The sequence below is a fragment of the Morchella importuna genome (assembly GCF_003444635.1).
Source record: "Morchella importuna strain M04M26 chromosome Unknown Morimp01GS033, whole genome shotgun sequence".
Classification (NCBI taxonomy): Eukaryota; Fungi; Ascomycota; class Pezizomycetes; order Pezizales; family Morchellaceae; genus Morchella; species Morchella importuna.
This window is the reverse complement of record NW_025763430.1, coordinates 352,714-365,935: the sequence shown is the minus strand read 5'-3', so window position 1 is coordinate 365,935 and position 13,222 is coordinate 352,714. Positions and strand designations below refer to the sequence as shown.

General features: G+C 45.5%; 3 protein-coding genes across 3 annotated transcripts; 2 read left to right on the top strand and 1 right to left on the bottom strand.

The window, feature by feature from the left end:
* Positions 1–272: 272 nt before the first annotated feature.
* LAJ45_09023 (uncharacterized protein) lies at positions 273–2,804 on the top strand (the record flags this gene model as incomplete). Its single annotated transcript, XM_046118570.1, has 1 exon — positions 729–2,804. The coding sequence occupies one exon, from the start codon at positions 729–731 to the stop codon at positions 2,802–2,804; it is 2,076 nt and encodes a 691-aa protein (XP_045968247.1).
* A 2,631-nt stretch (positions 2,805–5,435) lies between these two features.
* LAJ45_09022 (uncharacterized protein) lies at positions 5,436–7,915 on the top strand (the record flags this gene model as incomplete). Its single annotated transcript, XM_046118569.1, has 5 exons — positions 5,436–5,832; positions 5,928–6,548; positions 6,647–6,988; positions 7,037–7,718; positions 7,780–7,915. 5 exons carry the CDS (start codon positions 5,436–5,438, stop codon positions 7,913–7,915), a joined length of 2,178 nt encoding a protein of 725 aa, XP_045968246.1.
* Positions 7,916–12,111: 4,196 nt separating this feature from the next.
* Positions 12,112–12,550, bottom strand: LAJ45_09021 (uncharacterized protein; the record flags this gene model as incomplete). Its single annotated transcript, XM_046118568.1, has 4 exons — positions 12,112–12,301; positions 12,357–12,382; positions 12,449–12,481; positions 12,542–12,550. 4 exons carry the CDS (start codon positions 12,548–12,550, stop codon positions 12,112–12,114), a joined length of 258 nt encoding a protein of 85 aa, XP_045968245.1.
* Positions 12,551–13,222: the final 672 nt, after the last annotated feature.

The window sequence follows — 13,222 nt, the reverse complement described above, 5'->3', positions numbered from 1 at the left end:
ACAAACAGATCCCCCATTCTATTCGATAGAACCTCAACAGCGGGTCTATTCGGCAATCGAACGAGTTCTATCACTTACAGAGAGGTATCCACTGTGTCATGTTGTGAGTGAGTGATCTTTCATGATTCTGATATCGATGAGAGCACATGCCACTCTAGATAGGTGTCGACTCGAGTCCTTCTACATCTTCTTTGTATACGTCACCTATTCTACATTCCTCTCCTCATAAGCAAACATCCAGAAAAAATTGAGAGCGGCCCTATCATCTCAAAATGCTAAAACGCCGCAACACCGTCTCATCACCTAACCCCGCTACTGCGACCATCCGCTGTAATGGCCGGATCCACCGGTCAAAGACCGTTTCACATACAGCCACAGCGTTGACAAAATCGGAAATGATGGCACCTGAAGAAAGGAACCAACAAGCTGTTGCTGCCGCAAAACGTGCGTATGGCGATGACCTGCAGCGCCGCCGATCCCAGATTGTCAGGTTTGAGACTCCCGTTAGTAGTAGCGAAAACCTTGAAGATACTAAGTATCCTCAAGCTACTACAAGTTCGAATTCAAAGAGAAAAACTATCAGGCTCGTTAATGAGGGCGAAAACGGCGATGCCTCTACTGATTATGATCTTCCTGAACCTTGTGATACTGGAAATACCAAAGGAAAGGGAAGATCTGGTCTGCATGAAAACATAGAACAACGATCCACACCCCGTGGCCGCCGTTCAATGAATTTCACAACTTCGGATACCGATGATTATCCAGGCAGTTACCAGTCATCGAATCCATCCTCATACAAAAGACTCCAGAAAACACGAAGCATGTTTAGTGTTGGCCAAATGTTCTCAAAAGACTCGTCACAGGATGAGTATTCATCTTCCGTTGTATATTCATCTGAGCGCTCCCCCGATAGTATGTCGAGCAAGAATAGGAGAAAATCAACATCTTTCTTACGAGGAGGGACAGATTTCATGCCTGAGTCAGTAAGGAGGCAGTTAGAAGAGGAGAAATATACACAAAAGGATCGTAAATCTTTTTATCTATCTACGTCTAAGAGACATAGTACGTTTCCAGAAACGGTACGCGGAAAAAAGAAGGACCCAGACGAGTCGGTGTCTATTTCAGTACGGAAGGCAGTTGGTGAAAAAGCGAGGAAAATTTCGGCCTCTTTTTTTGGAACTATGCGTAGAGCATTGGGGAAAAAGGTCAAGCTTGAACCAGCATTCCCCGAGCAACATGTCACATCGACTCGGCAGCACTTTCGAGATTATGTCAGTCCTTCAGAGCTTCACGAGGATATTATCGATATCCCTGAGCCGAATAATCTTACGATCCGCCCAGCTGTTATCTCAAGGGCACCAACATTCAGACATGTTCCGTCATGTGAAATGTTGCGTTCCGTCGCTGGGTCCTTGGGGGAAGCAACCCCGCCAATGAAAATACAGCCACCGCATAGAATTTCATCTACGACTACAGATGGTAAGTCTACATGGAATGCCACATTAGGGGCTTCATTGAAGAAGAAGCGGCTCTCTATAATAGACGAAAACATGCCAAATAAGATTAAGGATAACATTTATTCTCCACCTTCGGTTGGAGAACAGCAGGTGCGAAAGAGCTACGAAGCAAAGAGAGTTTATTCTGCGTTGATGAGACGTCTTGATCGGGGCTCGCCGAGTGCAAGAAGGGAGGAAGCCGAGTATGTTCATGGACCTGGGTATAATGGACCTGGATACTACATGGCACCTGGGTTAGCTTTAAGACCAGAAGAAGAAAATATGTTTGAGAGGCCCTACACAGCCGCATCTACTAATACTGTCGTAACTGCTATTAGAAAGGATAGTGGGAAATGGACGCGCGACTTGAACAGCGGAGGAGGGGTCCCACCACCTGTGCCGGCGCGGCCATTGTCTTATCAACAAGGAGAGAGCAGCAAGAGTAATACGAAAGAGTGGGTTGTTAGTAACCCTGTACATGAAGAATTACGACAGATGAGCGTAGATTCGCATCTTGCAGGGCTGGCCAAGCAAGTTTCAGGTTTGGCTATCAAGTCCGAGAAAGATTCTGGGCCCCCAGTGGATATCCCTATTACCCCTCAGAACACAGTAAGGAGAAGACTGCGTGTAACCAGGTCCGCATCGACGTTTTTTCCGTACTCGAGCTCAGTTGATGAACTCGTGAGGGAATCGACTCCAAGCCCTTACCGCAAGGCGACGGGAATTATGGATACCGATAGCAGATCAAGTGCCTACACAGACATTACTGTCACACCGAAATTTTCGGATGAGAATACATCACCGCCCCAGATGGCGGCGTTAACACAGGGGCAGAGTGAATACACTTACCGTGGAGTGACCATCGCTCCTCTTGCGCCAAAAATGAAGATCAGGAGCGGTCTCAAGATCAAAGATTATAACCCTAATTGGAATCACAGAAGCACTCTCGCCGGCAACGGGGACTACAACACCCCGAGGAACACTCCCAGAAACACAGTTAGTAGCATCAGTATGAATGAGAACTACACCAGCAGCAAACTTAACAACGAAAATGAGAATAGAAAAAGGAAATCCAAAGCTCTTCTCAGATCTGGTAGCCAGGGGCATGGAATACCACCTGTGGTCTATAGGCCGCGTAGTGTATTATCCCAAATGTCTACGGTGGACATTGAGAATGCGGTCAATACGCAATTCGGGCCCGTCGTTGGTGGTGAGGGGATGGGTTGGAAGGGGAAATCGAAGGAAACTATTGTGGAGGAGAGGGTCTTTATGGAAAGGCGGATGGAAAGCCACTCGGCTTTTATTTGAGTGATGGGCTTGTGCAATTTTGAAAAGTCAAATTTGCGAAACGGTTATTCTGATGTTTTTTATTATTATTAACTTATAGTATGCTTTGTGGTTTATCCGAGTCTCAAATTGAGATTATTGAAGTGTTCAATGGGCACTACATACTTGTAGTTAGACTTTTCATAAAATGAAAAAACAATATTGTGATCACAGATTATCACTCGGGTTTTGAGATCATCGTGGGAGCTGCAAAAGGGGGGAAAAGAGAATTACCGGAAAACAGCAGTCATTCATAAACTCCTTATTCTTATTTCCATCTACTGTATTCTTCGCTTTGCGCCCCCCGCGGCCCCGACCAGAATTTCCTTCAAACCCAAAGACCTATCAAGGCCAAGCCGCCATAACAACTATCATAACCAGAAGTATACACGCACGTGCCATCTACACCCACCCCCAGACGCTCAAATAAAAGCAATTCAACGCCACACGCGATAGCTATTCCATACCAAGAAATAGGAGGAAGGTTGAGGTTGGTTATGATGACTTGATTTGACTGTGTGTAGCCACGCCCGTAAATGAATTATGCACTTTCACAAAGCTAGTTAAACCAATTGAAGGCCCACCCGCTATTAATGTTTTCAATGATTAAGCAACTTCCGCTTGTGTATCAATCATTGGCTGAATGCCACTACCCAGCCAACCACTGATCTGTCAACCCTTGATTTGTTGGCACTGGGTAGTTGCAAGCCTGCCAGTCACAACCAATCACTCGCTGTACCAACCACCTTGATATCCCACCAATCATTGCCGACGCCATTGAAAAAGAACATCATCAACAACAACAAACAAACAGAAACATGAAAGTGTCAAAGGTTGGAAAAAAGTTTGTCCCTTCGACCAGAGTCGAACTGGTGACCAACCGGTAAGCAAGCAATTACAGCCGGGTGTGATACCAACTACACCACAAAGGGATGACATCTGTTCATGACCAAACAGCTTCTTTCACAGAAACAGTAGGTACACAACAAAGATTAAATCTCCTCTGTGAGAGATACATAACTAAATATCGAGTAAAACCCACCTATTTCCATACTTTCGAGTTCACATACAATGGCAGTTGCCTTGGAATACGAGCGTTAATATTCCACTTTACCCGAGCATCCGACAGAGTTTTCCCTGTCCATGTCCATGTCGCCGATCTGGTATTTTTAACCTTATGTAAGTCTAAGTTAGCTCAAGCACGTGATGTCGCATTAGCGCGATTTCCCCAGATTTGGCAGGCAAAAACAACAACACACGATGCCGGATATCGGTAGCCGAGTTTTGAGCACTCTCAGCAGGGTGAAGGGTGGGGGGTGGGTTGCACAGGCGGTGCCTATTTGAGTGGAATGGAATGATAAAAGTAGTAAGAATCGCGTGCTCTTAATATACATATATGACCTCGTATAGATATTAAACTAATCACGGCTGTATTGTTGAGTTAAGGGTCAGAAATAGAACTGAGAAGAGGTAGATGTTCTTTGTTCCCGTTAAGTCTTAATGCAGGTACAGGCAGTTCTGATGAAAACTGTACTGATCTAGCACAGTAGAGATTGGGGTCCAAAGTGGGCCGCGGCCGGGTTTGTGAAACCCGCTACAACTGACGACGTCATTGATGTTATCCAGCATTAGTATCGATATCCATATCGATATCTTCGAGTCCTTCAAAGTCAAAGCTCTCTTCAATCGTGACCAACTTCACTTGTCCTATTCTCATTCTCAAATGGTCTCGCTGAAAATATTCCTGAAATGCGGACTCTCAAGCTGTCTGGGTAGGGCGTGTTTTTCGTCTCGGCTGATACTGGCGTTGGACGGATTTTCATGTCATGCCTTTCCAGCTGGTGTGTGAATCCGTTTTCTTTTAGTTCAGGAACACCAATGATCTTATAAAATTTACTTCGACTTAGAGTAGTTACACTTGACATGCAGAAGAAGGGAGAGTTCCCACCATAGCCAATTGTGCATCTATTTCCCCATCAGGAACCGGTTGTCCTGTGCAACGGGCGCACCCCAGATTTGGTGATGGTATCAACAACACAGCAGCTCTTGGGCGAAACTCCTGCTGTCATCCGTCCAGCCTCCTGCCAAAGAGCTGGCCCAGAACTAGTGGGTGTGGTTGTCCCTGCAGGCGGCCTCCCGTGTATTTACCTTTTTCTTTTACACGACCTATATTGTTATTCTCTCTTTCTTTCTTTTCTTTCATCCTCTTCGACTACCTTTCTATCCCAAGATCACACGAACTCGACTTGCGGCCCAGTGTTTCTGTTGCAGTGTCCGAGTAAGTGCCCCTCGCCCCCCCTCCCCCCTACCTAATACAATTATGCGACTATTATTCCTTACCAGCCCCCCATATATCTTTCTCACTTGCTGACTCTATTCGTGCCAGCTACAACCTTAATCTATAGCCACTGACCTCCCCACCATCCCAGTGTGTAGGCAAGCAGGAGTAAGAACAACAAAGCAAGGAGTTTCTCCCACTGTAAACACTCAGTCCCCCTCCCTCTCCCCCCACTATCTGCACGGTCCACGTCGCCAATAAGAAATTGCGTGGCCGGGCTACATTGGATAAAATAAAAAAAAACTTTTGAAGCGCATACATACTCCACTACAACCATGCAGCGCAGCTTTTCGTTCCAGGCCGAAGACGATGTCCCCGAGCATCGTGACCGCACTCACCCACTTCTCCCTCCCACCCCATTAAACCAAAAAAGCGCCCCCAGGTACAGCGATGACGAACAGCGACAGCCGTTGAATAATCTTCAGTATACCACACCAATACCGCAGCAGCAGCAACAACAGTCAAGATATAATCAATACGCCCAGGGCGGGCATGCAAGACACGATTCAACCTCTAGTAGTAGTTCGTCAGATTCTAGTTTCACAGACTCGTCTGTTAGCCGTGCGCCAAGGACTGCAAACGTTACGAACCACCAACGAGAACCGATGGGGAATAACGCTCCACGTAGACCAATTGCTGCCGCCGCCGCTGCTGTTGGAGGTGGAAACATAGGTGAGACGAGACTAAGTGCAGGCATAAGTGTCATTACCCAGACACGAGCCTATTTGCACCTTCCGTGAAACTTTATTAACAATTATGTCCAGTAGGTGGATATCGAGATGAAGACGACCAGTGGAGAAGAGGAGGCTCTTCGAACTTTATGGAGCCGGACGACCAGTACTATACGTCTCCGTCACCAGATACTTATAATCAGTATGGGCAGGGATATCCCGTGCCCCCCGTATCGCAAATTAATACTCCCCTGATCCCCGGGAATCGGTTCACAAACCCATCATCCCCGCCCTCGGCCTACAATCAGCCTCCTCCTCCCCTGCATCATGGAAAAATCAGAGCATCATTACCACCCACCCCGCTCCAAGGATATAGGCCTGGATCAGTACCGGACCGTCCAGTCCTTAACGACCCTGTTGGTGGCCACTATACTGATAATCCGTACAAGCGATATAGCACCACGTGGGATCCGCAACTGTCAGCAAGTCAGGTTCAAATTGATGGCACAGCGAAGGATGCGGAAACTTTCGTATTTAGCGATGATGAGGAACAGGCAGCGTATAATAATGGTGGTTATATTGCAGCTGCAGCTGCAGGAACAGGGGGCGCAGCCGCTGCAGGGTTGGGTGCTGGAAAAAGTGCAAACACACCGCCGAGAAGTCGTGGAGGTGGGGGCGCGTTGCTGGGTGGTGCAGGTGGTGCAGCTATGATGAGCGGTATGTATATAATATGATCAGCCCTCCCCACTACCCTCCCCTCCTTTCATCCCCGCATTTATTCCAGTCGCTGATCATGGAACCTGCAACGACTACAGAAAAGGCGCCCTCCTCGGAATGGATGCAGAAACAGGCGCACCAGCGGAAGAAGACACGATGGATCTGGGGGATCGTAATATTAGTGATCATTCTTGCGGCAGCTGGCGGTACCGCAGCTGGTGTCATACTAAGAAATAAGAACAATAACTCCAGCAGCGCGTCAACAAGTAGTGCAGGTAGCACCAACGGCGGAAGTGGGTTAAGCGCAGACGAAGATGTCAAACAAAACGGCGACCTCAATAAAGATTCAAAAGAGATCATTGCGCTCATGAATAATCCCAACCTCAAGAAAGCATTCCATGGAATGGATTACACCCCATTGAACTCGCAGTATCCAGCCTGTAAGTTATCCGTCATATCCCATCACTCGTACCCACTAACCTGTACAGGTATCGATAACCCGCCAACCCAAAACAACATCACACGCGATGTAGCTGTCATGTCGCTCCTTACAGACAAGCTCCGTCTCTACGGAACTGACTGCAACCAAACCGAGATGGTCCTTCACGCCATCGATGTTCTCGGCATCTCCATGAAGATTTGGCTCGGTGTCTGGCTAGACTCTAACACTACTACCAATTCCCGCCAGCTCAACCATCTCTATACCCTTCTCGCGAACTACAGCGCAGACCGCTTCGAGGGTGTCGCTGTAGGAAATGAAGTCCTGTTCCGCGAGGATTTGACAGAAACGCAACTGTTCGGAACCATCGCCGATGTGCGCGCCAACCTTACTGCTCTCTCCATCGATCTTCCCGTAGGTACCTCCGATCTAGGGTCGAACTGGAAATCTAGTATGGTCCCGTACGTCGATGTGTTGATGGCAAACGTGCACCCATTCTTCGCGGGTGTGACGGTAGAGACAGCGGCGAATTGGACATACACGTTCTTCCAGCAGAATGATGTGATTTTGACGGCTGGTGTTACGCCCGCACCGAGGGTCATGATCAGTGAGGTTGGCTGGCCGAGTGGTGGTGGTAAAGATCGTGGGAGTGTGGCGGGTATCGACGAGATGAATCTGTTTATGGAAGATTTCTTGTGTACTGAGAACAAAAGGAAGACGGAGTATTTCTGGTGAGTGCTATTTTCTCTATGTCAATGGATGGATGAGGATGAGGGTTAACAGGAGAAATAGGTTTTCGGCATTTGATGAGCCCTGGAAAGTGGTGTACAATGAGCCTGGAAAGGAGTGGGAGGACAAATGGGGCCTCATGGATGTAAACCGGAACTTGAAGGATGGACTGAAAATTCCAGACTGTTTGGTTACTTGATCTGGACTGGGCTGGATGGCTGTGTTGTCGGATTCCTTTATGAAAATTGGCGCCCCCGATATACGGGGGTATTCGTTTTGATCTTTTCTTTTCTTCTTTTTTTTGGCTTTCACCGGTGTTTTGTCGTTTATTTGTTTTGCTTATTCCACCTTGGGGGGTGTCATCTAGGCTAGGTTTATGATTATGTTAGTTTATGATATGTATGATGTGCGATGATATGGAAAGAAAGAAAAGGCAAAAGGCGGATAGGGTTGGCTGTGAGTATGAGTATGAGTATGAGTATGGGCGTGGAGATGAGTGAAGAGATGAGAGTGTGGTAATGAACAGTACTGTATATCCTTGGATAAATATACATACATAATTGGCTACGTATCCCTACTTATGTTATCGATTATCAATAGAAATAGATATGTATTTCTATAATAATTGTTCGTGACCATAACTGTGAGATTAAGTAGTAATTTTTTGTGGTTGAGTGATTAGTGTCGTAGAGCTGGTGTGGGGATGCTATATCGGGATCGGAGTCTATCAGGGCGGAAGGCGGTATGTATCATAGGTAGGGCTAGGGCCTTACATAAAGGAAAGGAATCGAATTCAGCTGCGCATGTGCACGAACGGATCCGCACTTCTAAGGTTACCCGTAGCTACCCTTCCCACGCGCGTACCAGGTCGTGCAGTCCATGACGTAGAGTAGAGTAAAGTGCCAAGCCGTCTGAGTGATATTGCATGGTTTTAATTCTGTGGTTGTACTGCTTGGGGGGTGTCAGCAAAGAATAGTAGAAATTGAGGTGGTGTTTAAACTAAGGTCAACATATACACGCTGCTTCGGAGTGTAGTATTTACATAGCCTCAATAACAGTACTTAGTTGGCCAGTGTTTAATTAGGACTCACCTATATTATATCGGCCTGTCAAATCTCTGGATTCAACATTGAACTTGCAATTAATCGGGGGATATTATACTTTAGCTCAATTAAATCAAGATATTTACTTGTTCTAGGTGAGTCAAAGTAGGCACATACTTTTTGTCCCAAATAGACTTGTGATTAATTAATACACTTTCAGGTCGATCAGACGCACCATACTACTCTTGAATTTTGTATCCTGCATTTTATTAATATACCACATGCAGATCAAATACATTATTACTTGTTGGATTATTTGTTAATTTATCCTGAACCTCAGCCTACTTTGAAAAAGTCAACTGCTAAATCAGAGTGATTGTTCATGATGCCAATAGCCTAGCTGCCCACAGGTCCAACTACGACCCCTCATTCAATACCCCCACGAATCATAGGCTCCCATAAGAGCACGTGCTACTATAGAGTCAAGCTTGGTTGCCTTTATGTGCTTGACTGGAGAGAAAAGAAATTGGGGGTAATCTAGCTAGTGTTAAAGTAGCAACTAGCTAGCATAATTATAAACGTACCCTTTTTGGCCGACGCCAAGTGACGGGCTATCATTTGGTAGGAGGTAGTTGGGCAGACTCGGAGATATTGGGCGAGAGATCGATACTAAGTACTACGACGTATGTTCTCTACAAGTCATATTTCCTTGATATTTCTCTGCAGCTGATCTGCCTTTCACCCAAAGATGTACGGGGTTAGGGTCAGTGGATTTTGACCTTGAATTAAGCTTAGGATTAAACTATTTTAGAGGTCTTAATGCGACCCGTGTTTATAGCAAGATGCACTCTTGGAATCTACAGAACATGTGGGTGTTGTGTACATGTAACTATTAATATAGCCTCCGGGCTGTACACAATGCTGGCATGCTGACCCCTATAATAGAGGAATTAAATTTGTATGGGAGATCTATTATTTGATAAGAGAGATAACACGATCTATTAGTAAAGCCACACAAAAGTTTGCTGTTTTAAGAGTCGGTATTTGTTACAAGCTTAAGGGGGGAGAATACATGTACCCTTCGAAGCTTGGCGCATACCTTTATAGAAAGGGTTAAGGTCAAATTTCTCTACAACTCGCAAGTCTCCATTAATTCATTTTTGGACCAGAAATCAACTGAAATAACTCTAACTCCGATTTCTCAGCTCCATAAAGGTAAGTTATAAGTTGTGATCCGGTCTTTAGAAACTTCCGTACCCTTATAGCAAGGGTCGACTGTACAATCAATCAATCAATCAATGAATCAATCAATCAATCGAGTGCAGTGTAACTAAGTCGAGATACTATGTGATTCTAATATCAGCACCTTACAACATCCCAAGTGTATATCTCCTATCACTAACACCCCAGGAAGTTTGAAGCTCGGCAAGCCCTAATCTTGAACGTTTTCGCGGCCGAGGATATGGCTAGTATGTACAGTAGGGGCCGCGGTGAAGGATCAGCCTATTGTTTTCGTGCTGCCGATACTTCTTTATAATTATGGTTCTCTATGTTGTGGGAGTTGATATTTGCTGTGGGTGTTCTTCTAGAGTGGGGGGGCCGGTGGCCATGGTGTGGACAGCCTCTATCATCAAAGTCTCATAATTATAAACTATGGTTTATAGATGTCGAGTGATCACTTATAACCAACCCGCATCCATGGCCGCCTACCCCCATATCCTTGTAATAGGAAAATCTTCAAGTCTGGCTATGACGTTTCCCGTAAACCAGACCCCAACATACATATAAATGAGATATGCGGTCATAAGGTGGGCGCTGCGATCAACATTTCGCATTTACTACGAGTTAAGAAGGATGCATATAGTAACGGGTCGAGAATGTCCAGGAATTCATCCTAAGGTCAAGAAAGGGGTTTGAGGCTCAGGCAGACATTACTCTCTTACTATAAGTACATGTAATACTGCAGCAACCTCTCCCACTGCGATAAGGTGTTGTCACTACATGTAGTAGGGGGGCTCGGTTGGGGCCAAATATTAGCCCTAGGCGCGCATCATTGCGGAAGCTTAATTTGACAACCTCCACTCCCAACCTCGTTCCAAAACTGTTCCCACAACACTCTTTTATCTGAGTCCATCATCACTTCTATCTGAAATATGCCCATCTCTAGTTGCTATCCTCAATCTTTAGGTATTGTAAGACCTTGACCTGAATGAGACGCACCAAACTGTATCCCTTTGCTGCCGAATATCGGCGATATTCCCAGGACATACTGATACACTCTGTCTATATGTGTTTAGAAATCTGCTGGTACGTTTATTTCTAACTATCAGAATAGTTGACTAACATTAAGTATGATATACTAGATACATACATTTTTATTTATTACTGAAGGCTTCTTTATACGAATACGGAAACCAAAAAGCGCGATCTCCATACAATGTAACAAATAATATTAGTAGACTCAAGGCTTATCGGGGCCGACGTTATACGAGACTATCATCTTATGGAGTCGGGGGACATATAAGTAATCGTAACATCTAAGCTTAATAATAATAGGTATAATATCCTCTATATCACCCCTCCAATTTTCAGTCAAGATATTAATCTTCAACTAGTTTCTTAAATAAGATAAATCGGCTCTGTCCACCGGGAAGCACGAGAACAAGAAGTCGCGAGACCTTTACTCCGAAACTTTTCAGACCTAACTATCTAGGTATAACTATAATACCCTTTATATATTATCTCTTATAACCGGGCCGATCCATGAATCAATCGACCAAATCAAACCAGGCCGACCCTGAAGATATATGTCTTAACCCACTCCACATCCTAGTATGGCTGGTTTTGGGTTCACGATATATCACTCGAATTAGCCCGCTCACATTTTGTCTCGTGTGGTCCAAGATTCACACCATCTTCTTGACTCTACAACCCAAGCGCAAAAGCGGCCAATGAAAAGCAAAATCTTATATCATAAATTCACGACCCCGAAATAAATAGGCTCCAGCGGCTTGAGAGACAGAGAAATACACTGAATTTGCAAAGTAATCCCGATCGAGCGGGGCTTTGATAATAACCGAGGCAACCAAACCAACGAAACAAAACAAAAACCCTCACGAGACCATGAAAAGTTTCATGGAATTAATTACTTGAGCTATTATTACAGTGTAACACCTTCCTTTCAGAAAGCTCCCATCTCATCTCTTCATCTCAGATTGCTCCACGTTATACTAATTGGCTACATGCGTGTAGCAACGGCTGTACCTTGCGGGCCGATTCGACAGCGTTGAAAGGCCACATGGACCCTCATCTGTGACTCTAGGGTTAGGGTTTTCCTGCCCGATTTTCTTTCTTACAGCCGGCTAGCGACTTCAATTTTTGTCCCGAGTGGTGTATGCGTATGTGGCAGGGCTTCCTTTCGACGGACCACCGTTCCACGAACCGAGTTTTTCGCCTCGAGTTGACCTCTTCGGCCCGAACACTCTTTTCTCTCCTCCGCGAACCGGATTGAGCAGGACAAGGGTTCGTTCCAACTCATCGTACTTTTATACATGAATCAGCGCGCCCAACAAATATCGTTGTCCAGAGAGAATTTACCGAGAAAGAAAGAAACCGTAATTGGACTGATACGCTTGGTCAGGCCCTGTGTTGTCCTTTTTTTGGTTCAAGGATTCCGCTGGATAACTTACGAACCTGGGGCGTAACCCATCCATGGGTTGGAACTGGGTAAGTTATTGTCAGCATCAGTACGCCGAGTGATGGTATGTGATTGAGGAATGCACCTTGATCATTGAACCGCGACGCTAATGATGGATTGATAATTCATTCGTGTGCGGACCACGACGCTACAGACAAGTCGCAATATCTGATATATGCCTTGGTGATATTTCTTTGAGGATAGCCGTCGAGATTATTGACGACACGCTTAATGGCTCTCAAGTCAAACAAATCCTAAGCTCGGTCTCCGCTGGGAAATGATAATCTCCCAAGAAAGCTCAAAGATGGCTCTAAAGACGAACGATATATCCGTAGGGTAAATGTTTGAGAGGCGGGCGACAGGAGCTCAGGATGCCGACCCAACTGAAAGATACCGGCAGCAGGATGTAGAAGTTGTATGTCGGATTATCCATGCCTGCGGTAAAGAAACCTTTGCTCTAAACCGAAGCTTATCTGGGACAGAAAACCATAAACTAAACTAGACATTCCGTATCAAGATTTGTTTATCGATACGGCGTACTGATTAGCCTTGATCTTGATATTTAGACGATTTATAAATAGAGGGTAGTTATCCTGACCCCGATGAAAATACTACAACATCGCAACCAAATGTAGGCCATAACGTGTTCTTTTATTTTGGTTTAAGCTCCAGTCCAATAGCTTATACGAATCAAAACGCAAAACGCGAGTCTCTCTGGGGAGATGGCTCCTCAGCGCGGCTTTTCGAGAAGCCATCAGCCCTGTTC